Genomic DNA, 16,514 nt, shown 5'->3' with positions numbered 1-16,514 from the left:
TGCATAAGAAACCTTTGTCATGACCTAGTGAAGATGGAATGCACACCTACCACCAGACAGGAGCCATTACATCGATGTTGCAGAAAATAGCTTCCTTAGATATCATTCCCAACAAATGAATAATGAACTGAAAATTTAAATACTACTTTAAAAGCACATGAAAGGTATAATTTTAGGCATATTTGGCAGAAATAGTGTACTACAATAAAAACCCGAATTTGGGGAAAATGAGACCAAAAAAGTAATAAAATAACACCTCATTTGGGAGGGAAAACACAAACAAATCAATGTTCTTACTTATAAAATCAAGATTACACTGTGAAACATTTTTTTGTAATTCTATTCTTGGTTATAGTGCTAATCTTTTGCAGCTGAACCTTCCACAAAGATATCTGAAGGTAGGTGGACACATTCTTTACACACAAAGTACATAGCATATTGTTATAAATTAATTATTAACTATTTTTACCCTTCAGAAACACCATATTTTGTAAAACCTATGGAAAGTAAGGAAACAACAGCAGGAGAAACGGCAGTTTTAGAGTGTATGGCAGCTGGGTCACCAAAACCAAAATTAACTTGGACTAAAGATGGTGGCACCCTGGTTACAACAGAGAGACACTTCTTCACAGCCAATGACCAGCTTTTAATTATTGTTGATGCCACTTTGTCTGATTCTGGAACATATGAATGTGAAATGTCCAATCCCTTAGGAACAGAAAGAGGATATGCAAAGTTAAATGTAATTCCAGGTATGTACTCCATTCAGATAAATATTTCATGCTGTAAAAAAATAATTGGAAGAAATCAAAACTCAATGAATGTTGTCATCTAATTGAAAGTGTAGAAGTATGCATTTTGGAAGATTCTTGTTCAAATAATACATCACAATTTGATGCCAGATGTTCTAGATTCCAGTCCTGGCCTGGAGATATTTTTGTGATTGTGTCCCATCATCACTCATCCTCATCAGGATTAGCCAAAAGTGGCAGAAAAGTGTTGGTAAATGACAAAAGTTAAAACAAAATCAAATCAAAAGGTATTCAAGTGTAACATCTTTATTTCACAAAAGGCCACCCACATAGTCAAATAGTTAACACTGTCACCTTCGATGCAAGTGTTCCTGGCTTTTATTTTCAGAGGGAGCTGCAAAAATTCCAGTGTTGACTCCATCATTATGAAAACAATTGAAAAGCTAGGCTTCCCCAATGACATAGTTGTGTCATCATCGCCTTGTAATCTAGTGGTCCTGGGTTCAATATCCGGTGAAGGCACATAGTGGTTCAGATCGAATTTTAACTGTATAGTGGTTCAGATCAAATTTTAACTGTAGATCCAGTCTTGATTACCCTCTCTGTGCATAAAGTGGACTTAAAATTAAAACAATTGATGAACTAATTAAAAAGACTAAAGGCTCTAGCCTAGAAAGTAACTTGGCTACTAAAAGGGTTATTGTGCCATATGCCAGCCCCCATGGCAAAGTGGTTAGCACATCTTGCCATGGTGCCAGGGACCCAGGGTTCTAATCCTGGCCTGGACATGGATGTTTGTGAGTGTCCATTCATAAATTTCATCATATCATCACTCATCCCCATCTTCACAAATTAGCCAAAAGAGACTCAAGAAGCGAAGTAAAATAAAGCAAATCAATCAATCAATTATTGTGCCATATAGTTTAGGTTAGTTTAGTACTGCACTAAAATTTCTGGTATGGCAACGGGAAATTACTCAGATCTTACCTAACATATGTTATAATATATACACCTGCCACTCATCCAACCTAATTTACACCCTCATCTGCCAAATCTGCGGCAACTTCTACTTAGGCGAAACCTCCACCCCCTTGAACCTAAGAATCAATAATCACCGTTCCTCCACCCAAAACTCCGATTTCTCAGTTGCCATCCACACCAACAGCCATAACACCACCTTCAATAACTGCTTCCGTGTTGCAATCATCCATCTTTTACACCCCCCCCCCCCCCCCCCCACTCTGACACATCTTTCCGCAGGTGATGGGAAAGGGCCTATATAGCAGGCATACACGCCACTATACCCCCTGGACTCAACCTAGCCAACCAGTAACCCTTTCCTCTCCTCCCCGAAACTACCCACCCACCTTACAGTAAACACTGGTTAAAGTACTTTTTGTTATCTATCAACTGTTTCTGGCAACACTGATCGTAGATATGTTAGTCAGTATTCTGTGCCTCTACTCCATGTGATGCCGATCTTGCTTTCTTCCACCTTGAAAATGCGACATAGATCGCGAAATATAGAATTATTTCTCTTCGTGTGGTAAGTGTTTACTGTCTCCTTCATCATTTGTATTTATCTGCCCTTCTGGCACCTTTTCTGATCCTATTCATGTGTTGTTGTTTTTTTCCTATTTGGATATGAACCCTTTTGTGTACAACTCATGCCAACTCTCCCGACTCCGGTCACTCATTATTTCCTTCACCAAATCTGTTTTGTCGCACACGGTTCTTACATTCATGCCTGGTATTAGGCCTAACTCCCAAAAGCCTGATGCCCAAACTCCCTTTCTCGGCCATGCCCCCCGATATTCAACCCAATATTCGTCCCCTAGTGAGAAATATTCCTGCCGAACTAACCCTAACCATGTACAAATCACAGCTCCACCGGGCTCTAGAACTCTCGATTTCCATCCAGTCCTTCACTAAAATCCTCCTACTGACCCCAGGCAACAACAACCAAATAAACACACTCTGGAACCTTTCCCAGTCCATTGCCCACCTCCATCTTGAACCTCTCCAACCGCAACCTCACAACCACCGAAATTGACGTTCTTTCCAAACGTCTTACCTTCTCCCCAGCCTCCACCCCTAACAATTTCCGGCTACTATTTGACATCCAAACTTTCACCCGCAGACTTAGGTGGATGTATGTTTGGGCCAAGAATACCCCTCTGATGCTAATCCCTCAGACATACATCCCAGTCTCCTCCAATTCTTCCCCCAACGATCCCCCTCCCTTCCCAACAAAAAACCCCTCGAAAGATACATCACGTGTGTTGTCAACAATGTTTCCGACAGTACATACCTCCAAAACTCCTCTTTCCACCACAATCTAACCCCAGCCCAGCACCAAGCCCTCTGGTCCCTCCGCAACAACCCGGACATCAAAATCCTCCTCGCCGATAAAGGGTCCACCACAGTAGTCATGAACTCCTCTGACTACGTGACAGAAGCCTCCCGCCAACTCTCTGATTCATCGACCTACAAGCCCACCACGATTGATTCATCTACCACACACCTAGATAAAATTCGGGATTTTGTCCTCTCCTGAGGACCCCCTGAGGGCCTATCCAATTCCACCATCTCCTCACTCATACCTGACAACCCCCGCACCCCCACTTTCTACCTCCTCCCGAAAATTCACAAACCGAACAACCCCGGGAGACCCATTGTGTCCAGCTACAATTCACCCACTGAACGCATTTCAGCCTTTCTAGACTCACCTCCAACCCCTCGTCCAAGCCCTGCCCTCCTACCTCTGTGACAACAACCACTTCCTCAGCATCATCCAAAACTTACCATCCCTACCACCCAACACCATCCTCACAACAGTTGATGTCACATCCCTCTACACAAATTTTCCCCATGCCCATGGCCTCCGTGCCACGGAATCATTCCTTAACAGCCGACCCAAACCCCACAATCCCACCACTCACTTCCTGATACAACTAGCCAACCTTGTACTTACCTGCAACAACTTCTGCTTCGGTGACCAACATTACCTGCAGATACGTGGCACAGCTATGGGTACCTGCATGGCTCCCTCTTATGCCATCCTGTTCATGGGCAGGCTGGAACAGGAATTCCTTGACTCCCAGCAACTGAAACCACTCCTCTGGCTAAGATTCATTGATGACATTTTTCTCCTCTGGACACATGGCGAACCCTCCCTCACTACATTCCTAAACCAACTAAACGAGTTCACTACCCTCAAATTCACCTGGTTCCACTCCAAAGACCAAGTGACCTTCCTAGATGTGGACATCCACATTGCGGGAGACCACTTGGAAACATCCATACACATCAAACCGACCAACCACCTCCAGTATCTCCACTACTCCAGCTCACACCCCTACCACACCAAAAAAGCCATCCCATTTTCCCTTGCCCTCAGAGGCCAGCACCTCAACTCATCCCCCTCATCCCACCAAAACTACAACCTACGCCTTCACCAAGCCCTAACCAACTGTTGCTACCCCTCCACCCTCATCAACAAACAAATCACTAGAGCCAACTCCCACAACTGCACCAAACAACTCAAAACCAACCCTCCAACTCTGATCATCCAATACCACCCTCACATTATGAAAATGAGACATACCCTCCACTCCCTCCTCCCCATCCTGCACAGTGATCCTGATACCAGAGACATCTTTCGGGATAAACCTAGGGTCGTCTTCCATCGCCCCCCTAACCTCGAAAACATCTTGGTCCGAAACACTCCCACCCCTTCTGCACCACTTCCCCCAGCTCACAGGTGCAACAAACCCAGATGCAAGACCTGCCCCATACTCATCACCTCCCCACCCTCCTGATCCCCACAGCGGCAGGTGAATTCACCCTTCACCCTAAGGGCACCTGCCACTCATCCAACCTAATTTACACCCTCATCTGCCAAATCTGCGGCAACTTCTACTTAGGTGAAACCTCCACCCCCTTGAATCTAAGGATAAATAATCACCGTTCCTCCACCCAAAACTCCGATTTCACAGTTGCCATCCACACCAACAGCCATAACACCACCTTCAATAACTGCTTCCGTGTTGCCATCATCCATCTTCCGCAGGGGATGGGAAAGGGCCTATATAGCAGGCATACATGCCACTATACCCCCCGGACTCAACCTAGCCAACCAGTAACTCTTTCCTCTCCTCCCCGAAACTACCCACCCACCTTACAGTAAACACTGGCTAAAGTACTTCTTGTTTTCTATCAACTGTTTCTGGCAACACTGATCATAGAGATGCTACGGTCAGTATTCTGTTCCTCTTCTCCAAGTGTCGTCGATCTTTTATCTTCTATCTTGAAAATGCGACTCAGATCGCGAAATATAGAATTATTTCTCTTTGTGTGTGTGTGTGTGTGTGTGTGTATATATAAAATATGTGTGTGTGTGTGTGTGTGTGTGAGAGAGAGAGATAGAAATGTGAGTATTTGGTATGGATCATTGTCTACCTTGAACTCTTAAATATTCATGTTATTTAGAAAACTTCAAGTAGTTTTGAAATTTGTGTGTGTACGGATACGTTAGCAACCTGCTAGTAGTGTGCAGTTCATGCCAAATGGTCCAAAAAAATAATTGGTTGCTTGACCATTTTTTAAAATTTTCATATTTTTGCTGTTGTAACCCCTATGCAAGCATAATTCAAAATAGGCATCCCAGTAATCATACTCTGCTTCCATATCTTAAACCCTGTAACTAATATCATAAATTTACCTGTTTTTTTTACTAAATTTACCCTATTGTAACTTTGTTGCCCATGGAATATTGATCTTTTTTTTTTGTAGGTACCTCTCTTAGAGTACTCTGAGTACTCTTTATGCTGTAAATATCAAATTTTAGGTGTCCCACCAGATATTCAAGCTCAAATTTTGAAAAAAAAGTAGACAATGAGCATTTTAAAAAGCTGTAACTTAAAGAGGAAACCAGTAACAGAGCTCAAATATTTGCTGCCAAAACTTTGGATGTATATGTTTCCTGTTAAGAAATTACAGCTCTGATATTACATTACGATTTTTTTTAGTAGGGAAGTAAAGTTTGATTTAGCTCTAAATTTCAGCCATTTACATTTAGAGATGGTGAAAAAAATGTGCAGTACAGAACATGAAATGTACTGAAAACAATATTTTTTACGTCAGCTTCCTATCATTTTTGTTAGCAGATTTATAATTATCATGACTGTTTGCAAAGGCCAAAAATACTGCAAGTCATGTAACAAGAATGGCTGCCATTTTCAAACAAAGTCAAGTGTTAGAAAAATAATACCTGTTTTGAACCACTCTTGCAACAAAAATATGATTATTTTAAAAAATGGTCAAGTAGCCACTGCTGGACTGACCATTTGGTATGGATTAACCCTAGTGTGATTTGTAGAGGCATGCATATTTCGTTTTTGACGAAAACTCGAAATTTGAAATAATACATCGTAATGTTAATTTTTCATGTTTCTGAAAGGTGTGAGGTGCATTTTCCTACCCTGTTTTGTCACGAAATAATGCGAAATGAACTGCAAAATGCAAAATAAACTCTTAAACACGAAATTTACCATTTATATAACGACGCTACACTTTCTGAAGTCTGAAGTATCCTGTGGGTTATGCAATTTACGGAAAATTGATTAAATCTGCTATAAATATTTGAGAAGCAAAAATGGACCTCTTTATACAGGAATAAACTTAATATTCTGGTAATGATTTAATGTGCTATTAGAAGGGTTATGTTTATTTTGTGTAACAGTGCAGTTTTTAAATCAAATTTGGTATTATATTAACATTTTTATAACCAAAAGGTCATTTTATATACCGCTTTTCACTGGTATAACAGCGAAATTTCATTTTATTTGCCGCTTTTGAACCTGAAATTGACTGTTTTTATACCGAAATTTTGCTTTTCTATTTACCGAAAATATGTGCCTCGAGTGATTTGTAATATCTAGAGGCACACATTTTTGGTAAATAAAGAAGCAAAATAAAGAAATAAAATTAAATTTTTGTGTTATAGTGGTGAAAAATCAGATTAAAAGTGGTATATAATATGACAGTTTGGTTTTAAAATTGTGAATATAATCCTAAATTTGATTTCAAAACTGCACTTATTACACAAAATAAACATATCTCTTCTAATAGCACATTTATGTAATTACCAGAGTATTAAGTTTATTTCTGTATGTAGGGGTCCATTTTTGCTTCTCAAATATTTACAGCAGAATCAATCAATTTTCCCATGACTTGTATAAATCTCAGGATAATTCAAACTTCAGAAAGTGTCTGCATTGGTAAATAAACTGTAAATTTCATGTTTGAGAGTCTATTTTGCATTTTGCAGTTCATTTCGTGCAAAAACAGGGTAGGCACCTCAGACCTTTCAGAAACCTGAAAAATTAACATTACAATGTGTTATTTCACATTTCGTGTTTTTGTCACAAATGAAATATGCATGCCTGTAGTAATATCATTTGCATACTAATTTAATTCAGATGTGTGTGATTTAATGTGGTTTTATCAATCTAGAGTTGTGAAGTTTTTAGGATTACCTTTGTGTTGAAATCTCATGAATTAACCTTCTCAGGTTGGGTGGTAGCTTATTTAGCACCTCCACATGGCAGCAATTATCATGCCATTTCTTCAAAACTACACATGATATTTCAGTCTTTCTTTTTGGTTCATTTGTATACATATGAAGGTAGGATATACTTCTTCTCATCTCAGTATGCATATGCACTGTTACGTAAGGAAGAAGATTAAGATCTTTCACTGCGAAAGAAAATGCAGAGCAGTCCATAAATGTGGAAATGAACATTTGAAACAAATATGATGAGGAAACATGAATCGAACATTCTGATTCATGATATAAGGAAGGAGGAAAACATGTTATCAAAATGTCAACCATCTTGGAGTCAACTCATTTCTTAACCTTATCACACTGTCCTGCCGTAATGTGCCCTAGTGGACCCCATATTTTAAAACTCACATTTACTATTGTTTACATGACTTGCGTTAATCTAAGTATTCTCTTAGTAATGAACACTGAATCAGGTATTTTATTACACACTTTTATTCATAAACCCAAGAATATTATCATAATTTTACTTTCACATTATCATAATTACACATTCATTTTGACATTTCTAAATGTTCACTGCGCATACGTCACTGATGGCCTGCTGGTGTTCCAGGCAACACGAGATATGGCAATTTGTGCATCAGGTCCACATTTCTGTTCAAAGAACACTGACATAGCTGGCAGCGTACCTTTTTATGCAGCTCTTTAATACCTGTTCCAGTCGCTGCAGCATGTGGTTTCTGAATATCCACCCCCAATGATCTAAGTGAAAGACGAACTCCACACTGCAGTGATGGGGGGGGTTCTGAAGCCTTCTCTGTACAGATCATTGACCAGCTCTCTCCCAGTCTTTCAAGCGACGTCGATGGCACTTTCAAGATTCCCAATCTTGAGTGGTACCTCAAATTCTACCTTATAACGATGGACCCCAGGTCACAGAAATGTGACATTCATGCACAAAATTTAAGAAATCCTAACAATGCCTGGTATATGTGTAGTGAAATTTTTACCCCATATTTCACATGTTTTGAGACAAGATGTCACAGAATGTGACAACCCAGAGAACGATATATTATTTCTGGCAACTAGTGGACCCCAGGACAGAGTGAGAAGGTTAAAATGGAAACATGGTCATGTAAAATTAAAATGGATTAAAATTTCACAAGCACGTGTGTGTGCATAATTTCATCAAAACATTAATCCTTGTGCCAATAAAGCCATAATTCTATTTGTGGTCCATAAGTGTGGAAACACACATTTAAAAGAAATATGGATGGGAAAACGAATCAAACATCTCGATGTAGAAATAGGAGAGAACTTGTTAGAGCATGTTACAGTAGAATAGGCAAGACAAGAAACTCCTCGCGACCTCACGGCCAAGCCATACGTAGGGGAGGGACGCACGGAAGCAGGGTTGGCAGTGCACACGGGCCAAACTGTCTACGCAGAACGAGAAGAAAAGTAAGCAAGAAATTGAAGTTCATCAAAAAAATAGGTTTTTACAGTAAAAAAATACACAAGAAGTGAGATGTTAAGATAGTGAATTAAGATAGAGCATACCTGCACTATAAAGTTTAGTCGTTATCGGTTATGTCTTCTATGCCACTCATGTCATCCTCGTTGATGGGACGATCTTCCAAGGAGCTATCAACGTCAGAATCACTGTCGTCGGCAATATTGATAATGAGTCTCTCTGTTGCACTATCGATTAACGGTTCTGCCTTGAGATATTCATCCTCAATTTTTTTAACGTGATTTGACACTTTTTCCCACGCTGAAACTGGTAACGTGGCTACAAATTCTGTGCACAAATTAGTAGCTGATTCCACAGTAAACTTCACGTTCTTTTTCGAAATGTATTGTTTCATGTCTGCCCATATCAGTTCTATCGGGTTAAGATCTGGGTGGTATGGCGGTAAACGTACAACAGAATGACCGTATTCTGCTAAGATGGAATCAATTTTGAACATCTTCAAACGGGGTTTGTTAAGTTTCACCAACGAATACAATTCTGGTTTGAACATGTGTGCGTCAAAGGGGATGTTGTTTTGAACTAGCCACTGAATCATAGTATCTTTTCGGGAGGAGGAAGAAGGCGCAGGATTTATTTGTACGTTATGGTATGAGGCGTTGTCAACTACAACCACACTGTTTGGTGTCAAATTTGGGATCAACTTCTCTCGTAGCCACTTCTCAAAATTTTCGGCATTCATATCATGGTGGTAATCGCCAGAAGATTTTCCAGATTTAAACATTAACAGTGCACCTGGAACAAAACCCTCTTCGCCGCCAGCATGTACAACAATTACACGTTGCCCTTTAGACACCGGTGCTTTGACGCCAGCCGCGGTTCCATCTACCCATGCTTCTTTCTTTGTTGTCGAGCTGTGAAAATAAGTCTCGTCAACGTAAACAATGGGTCGCCCTTGTCGACGAAAGAGTTTTATGGCTTTGAGGTACGATGAACGTAAACTTCTTATTTCGTCCTTTTCTATAAGCAATTGTCTATTATTTTCCGCTTTTTTCCACTTAAACCCTAGGTCACGTATTATCTTGCGCACACACCAGACACTGCCTTGGAACCCTATTCTTTGTTTCAAAACCCTTCGGATACCTTCTAACGTTGGCCTTTCCCCATCCGTAATGTGAAATTCGTGCACAACACGCCTAACAACACACTTATCGAACTCGTCTATATCACTCTTTATTTTTCGGCTAGGTCGTGTTTTATGGGGCGTACGAAAGTGCTTCTTCAACGTAGTGCATGCTTTACTTTCTATTACAATTCTTCTCACACTGCTGAAAGAAACACCACATGCGCGAGCCACCCTCCTTTGCAACTGTTTTTCGGACATACGAACTCCCACCTCGTCTTTCATAAATGTATATACATTATATACAATTTCTCGCCCTTGGCTGTGGATTACTTTCCGTCCCCCGAGTTTACTTGATTTCTCTGAACTGCAAGCTTCCATGATAGCAAGTACACTGCGCACAAAATCACACACAAAACAAACAGACACTTTAAATTAAAACAAAGAAGTCGATCACTTTGTTTCTTCGTGCTCGCACAGTATTTATGACGTTCGGCAACCCTGCCTGTGTGCACGATAAGGGGAAGTTCGCGCATGCGCTAGCCGCGTTTCCGACCCAGCACACGGGTGGGAGAGTTTCTTGTCTCACCTCTTCTACTGTACCAATGTGGTGCTGCAATCTTGGAGTCAACTTCGTGTTCTTGACAGAAGATGAAAGTCAAAAAACAGTTCTGATACAGGGTGGCTACTCACCAGGAATTCCGGGAATTATGCATGAATTTTTCTCTGTAGATGTGAAAAATTGCAACTTTTGTTAATCCAAATTTCATTGAATTTAAACGTACTTATAAATGTGCTGAGGCAAGTTTTTCACATTTTAGCTTTTATTTTTATCAAGAAGGGAAAGAAAGCTGCATGGAAAATAAAAGAGTTCTCTCAGTCTGTTTAATTTACTTTGTTAGTGTCCTTTGCAGAACAATCTTATCTGACAGATGGAAGATTATTGCAAATTAAGTTACCTTGAAATTGATTGGTTAAATTTGAGTTTGAAATTATTGTACAATTAACAGTTTTTCACAGATTAGTATATCCCGTAACATTTGCGACTTGTGTTTGTACATGGTTTTCGAGTCTTAGGATGTGAAATGGTAAATGTAAATTCCGCACCTTAAATTAAATATTTTAAATATACAAGATACCATTTAATTGAATTGAATTAGAATTTTTGGATACAATGGAATCTCACAGCCCTTTATTTTGTTAATATATCTGTGTGTATGTGTGGTGAGAGGCACTAATATGTAAAGTTGAAGCAGAGAAAACATCTGCTTGTATGCTTGATTTTTTTGGAAAGTTTGCCTTGAAAACTGGAAATTATATGTGAATTTTATCATGGTTCTTGAGTAGCCACCCTGTAATACTAGTTCTTGTGATCATCTATTGTGAAATATTTGTTAGTAATAATATAGAGGCACTACTGTTCAAAACAAAAATAATATGAACACCTGATTTATATTAAGAAAAATCTCTTATTAATTTTATTAAATGATATTCCAGTAATTTGTTCAGATTACTCCTTACTGTATAAGAAAGTTTTATTAAAATATTTAATGTGGCTGTCTTAGTAACTGATAGATGTGTGTGTATGAAAATATTGATGTGTATATACACCATTTAATATTATTTAATACAACTAATTGTTTTTGTACAGTAGTTTTTCAGATGTAAAACCATTTGGTTGGAATCAAACAATAATTTGCGAGTTTAAAATATGTGTACATGTGAATGGAAATTGTGTTAATTTTTTATTGTACATAACTTATTGGCCACAAAATAATATAGAATATTTTTCTTTGCTATCATAAAGTTGAAATTTATGTCCTGATATTTCATATAAAGTTTGTTGAACGTTCATTGGTGTAACTTTTCTTACATGATTCATTTGTGAAAAGTTAAAATTGATCTTTCCTTTCATTTCTAGCTTCCAATTCTGTTCAAAATTATGACTCGATCACAGGAATTATAATAATTACTGTTGTATGCTGTGCAGTTGGAACATCAGTTGTGTGGGTAGTGATTATTTACCAGACACGAAAGAGGACAGCTGATGCTGCAGATTTTTCAGCAGCAAATAGTAGTGAAAGCACAACTGGACCATCAGCCACTGTTACCAATTACACAGCAACAGTAGCAATGCTTCCAACAGAAGAATACAATGGTTCAGCACCACAATTGTACCTTGATACAAATTCTGAACATTCAAGTGGCAAAGATAGTGGTGTTGGAGACTCAGCAAAACGAAGTAGCGACGACCTCCTTCCTGGGGAGGCTCTCGATGTACAGCAGTGTTTAGTTCTTGGAGATGGAATTACAGGTAATGTACTATTTGAAATGCTGCTACATTTCTAATCATTAACTGTAGAATTATGTTGTGTACAAGTATGTGTATTGTGTTATTGGTAATATATTTACACTATGAAATCAGTGCTCCCAAGTTTGAATTCTGGGCATGCTCACCACATGTTCATGAAGTAGAAACACAGACTGTTCTACAGCCTCCATATCTTTTGTATCTGGGAGAATTAAATTTTAATTGAATATTCTTTTTCCTCCAAAGGTGAGGAGCTAATAAGGTTAATTTTAGAGTAAAAGTGTCATATTTTTCTGTTAAAATTATTATTTGTAATTAAATGTTGTTCTGTGTTTGAAACAGACTGTGTTTCTACTTCGTTAAAATGCTGCAAGACTGCAAAATAATGTAATAACTTATTATTTGTGGTAAGTGTTTACTGTCTCGTACCTCACATATATTTGTTTATCTGACCTTCCGGCACTTTTCCTCATTCCATTCCTGTGTATAATAGACACCCACACACACATGTATAGGGCCAGCTAATATATATATATATATTTATATATATATACAGGGTGTTTCTAAAGGTCGTTTACAACGCTTGGGAGGTGATTCCTCACACGAAAAGAAGCAAAAAGTCTAAGTTCCATTTTTACGACTGAGGCTTCGTTTCCGAGATAGGAGCCTCGCAAAAGGTGACAAAGTGAACGTCACACCTAACTGGGACGAATACTATCACAGATAGAGAGGCGGTTCCAAGGGAATCATAAAGGAATCGTATGTGCTCAGTCCGGAAGTCACTATGAAAAGTTCACTGCACGCATGCGCAATGGAGTCCTCAAAGGAATTGGGGATTTCCAGCAACAACAATGCATGGAAAAGGTATGTAACGCAGCAAGAAGGACCGTGACAATGAGAAATGCGTTCAAGACAACACATCCCGACCTCAAACATCAAAACATGACCACCGAACACAAAATCCGAAAAGTTGAGCACGGTTGCATACCCCAGTTACATGCGAGGAATGAACGAATCATGTCATGTGGCATACGAGAGACAGGAGGAGGGAAAGAAAAACACAATATCAGATGATTGCGACAACGTGTATTTTTACACGCGACAACTGCGTAATATCCCCCCCCCCACACACACACAACAAACAACAAATGCTACAATATCTTACGCACAGACAGTCCGTGTCACTGTACACCAACTGAAGATGTCACTTTCACCACACAAAGGGGGTGGGGAGCAATACCGAAAGTGTTCTCACTGGTATTTGCCGAGGGCAATAATCACAGACGGTTTTCAAAATGTCTGCTGTTTACTTCTACGCAGAGATGACAGCGACGAATCAAGGATTGTCGAGTACGAGCAAACAAGCCAGGTGTATCTGCTACCGTCGCGGCGGCGACGTTGATGCGAGCAACGAGGTCCTCAGCTGATGTGACAGGTGTGTCGTATACGAGGGTTTTCATTTCTCCCCATAAGAAAAAATCGAGAGGGTTGAGATCTGGCGACCTCGGTGGCCAAGGCACAGGCTCATCCCTACCAATGAACCTATTGCGAAACACGTCATGCAGGAAATGTCGTACATTACGATCGAAATGAGCTGGTGCACCATCGTGTTGGTACCACATTTCTTGCCGCAGTGCCAAAGGTACGGTCTCCAACAGTTCAGGCAGAACCTCACTAAGAAATGCATGATACGTGCGACCATTCAGGCGAACAGGGAGAATGTATGGTCCAATTAAATGATCATGTACTATCCCGCACCACACATTCACTGAAAACCTGTGCTGGTGATGGGCCACAAAAAGTGCATGTGGGTTGTCAAAGTCCCATACATGACTGTTTCTACTATTGAAGACATCCATCCTGGTGAAAATGGCTTCATCTGTCCACAATACGTTTGCCCCGAAGTGAGGGTTTGTGTCCAGCTGATGCAACAACCATTGGCAAAACTCCATACGAGGGCGAAAGTCACGAGGTAACAGTTCTTGTACTTTCTGCAGTTTAAAAGGGTGCATTCCTTCATCTGACAACACTCGCCAAACATTCACATGAGACGTGTTTCGTGCCCGAGCGAGCACTCGCGTACTGGTGCCAGGATGTTCTGCGACCGCTGTTAACACATCTTCTGCAAACTGATGTGTGCGTACTCTTCGGGGTCTTCCAACTTCTTGTCGCGGTGGTAACACTGACCCTGTTTCACGCAGTCGACTGTCCACTACCTGAAAGAAGGTGTGAGACGGTAAACGTCTATGTGGAAAGCATTCTCCATAAAGACGCCTTGCCTCACGGCTATTACCACGTGCCTCCCCATACATGAGATGCATGTGTGCTAGCTGCTGGGTCGTATACGCAGCCATCTGTGTAATAGGGAGCTGGAACTGCAAAGTATTGTTTTTGTTTAACACTGGCACACTGCACAAATTGGCCGTATCACCGTACGAACACCACAGACCAATTGTTGCGATACTTGACTTGCCCACTCCACCACGTCAACTTCTTTCAATGCAACATACTAGTACTCTTCAATGCGTATGACAACCTAGAGCGAACTGCTGATCATATCCCAGCACCTGCAACACGATTGGGACGACTGCCGGAGAGAACCAACCCTTCGAGCTCCTCTCGCGGGAACAGCAGTCATGAAGGTCAAACGTAGACTACGAGAGCCAGACTTGCCTGTGCAGCGCTTCCAAAACTGGTCTCTTTTACGTCACAATGATCGCGTGCGAACACTTTTGGTATTGCTCCCCATCCCCTTTGTGTGGTGAAAGTGACATCTTCAGTTGGTGTACAGTGACACGGACTGTCTGTGCGTAAGATATTGTAGCATTTGTTGTTTGTTGTGTGTGTGTGGGGGGGGGGGATATTACGTAGTTGTCGCGTGTAAAAATACACGTTGTCGCAATCATCTGATATTGTGTTTTTCTTTCCCTCCTCCTGTCTCTCGTATGCCACATGACATGATTCGTTCATTCCTCGCGTGTAACTGGGGTATGCAACCGTGCTCAACTTTTCGGATTTTGTGTTCGGTGGTCATGTTTTGATGTTTGAGGTCGGGATGTGTTGTCTTGAATGCATTTCTCATTGTCACGGTCCTTCTTGCTGCGTTACATACCTTTTCCATGCATTGTTGTTGCTGGAAATCCCCAATTCCTTTGAGGACTCCATTGCGCATGCGTGCAGTGAACTTTTCATAGTGACTTCCGGACTGAGCACATACGATTCCTTTATGATTCCCTTGGAACCACTTCTCTATCTGTGATAGTATTCGTCCCAGTTAGGTGTGACGTTCACTTTGTCACCTTTTGCGAGGCTTCTATCTCGGAAACGAAGCCTCAGTCGTAAAAATGGAACTTAGACTTTTTGCTTGTTTTCGTGTGAGGAATCACCTCCCAAGCGTTGTAAACGACCTTTAGAAACACCCTGTATATATTCCGGTTCCGTCTATTTCTCCTCACACCGATGATGCTATGAAATTAGCGAAAATTTTGAATTTTTCTACTGTCCGGTGAGTGTTTCCTTTTACCTTCTTTGATTTTTACTTAGCCCTTTTGGCCCTCCCAGGGTTTTCGTAAATGATTGTCGGGGTTACAAACAAGCACTGTATTTTATGTAATAAAGATAGATACATGCAATTTTTTGCAAGATGTTAGAAAACTTGCCAAGTTTTTATGACAGTCACAAATGTTCCATGTGCTCGCCTCGCGATATCATGCAGATATCTAAGCGATAGGCCATTTCCTGCCACACTCGAGATAGCATATCACGTGTAACACTGTTGATGGAATTCGTTATGCGTGTTTTCAGTTCCTCAATGGTAGTGGGTAATGGTAAACGGTATCTTTTACGTATCCCCAGAGAAAAAAACTCTCAAGGAGAATGGTCAGGTGAACAAGGCGGCCATGATCAAAGGTTTTCATCCTCATAACTCTGCCCAATCGAACGTTGTGGTAATTTTCTGTTGAGCAATGATCGCACTTCACAGTGGAAGTGAGGTGGGGCTCAATCCCGAAACCGTTTTCTCCATGAAGAAGAATGGACCGTGCACCTTTTCTTGTGACACAGCACAAAAAACATTCACTTTAGGCGAGTCGCGAACCAACTCAACAAACTGATGAGGATTTTCCGTTCCCCGTATGCGCACTATGTGTGTGTTTACTTTTCCACTTAGGTGTAATGTCGCCTCGTCAGTGGAAATGAAATTCTCGATGAAATTGTCATCGTCAGCCATGAGATTTTGCATATCGCTGGAGAACGTATCCCGTACACGACGGTCGTTACGTGTTGGCTTT

General features: G+C 40.6%; 1 protein-coding gene across 2 annotated transcripts in view; it reads left to right on the top strand.

Annotated features, from left to right (window-relative positions):
• The window catches only part of LOC145984084 (uncharacterized), a 111,667-nt gene that overhangs the window by 82,798 nt on the left and 12,355 nt on the right, over positions 1-16,514 (top strand). For both annotated transcript variants that reach the window (XM_083117485.1, XM_083117484.1), the window contains 2 exons: positions 477-752; positions 11,836-12,228. In XM_083117485.1, the coding sequence (XP_082973611.1) occupies positions 477-752; positions 11,836-12,228 (669 nt within the window). The remainder of the gene's footprint in view (positions 1-476; positions 753-11,835; positions 12,229-16,514) is intronic.

This window comes from Lepisma saccharinum, chromosome 2, assembly GCF_977018435.1.
Source record: "Lepisma saccharinum chromosome 2, izLepSacc3.1, whole genome shotgun sequence".
Taxonomy (NCBI): Eukaryota; Metazoa; Arthropoda; class Insecta; order Zygentoma; family Lepismatidae; genus Lepisma; species Lepisma saccharinum.
The sequence above is the reverse complement of the archived record's forward strand: the minus strand, read 5'-3'. Positions and strand labels throughout refer to the sequence as shown.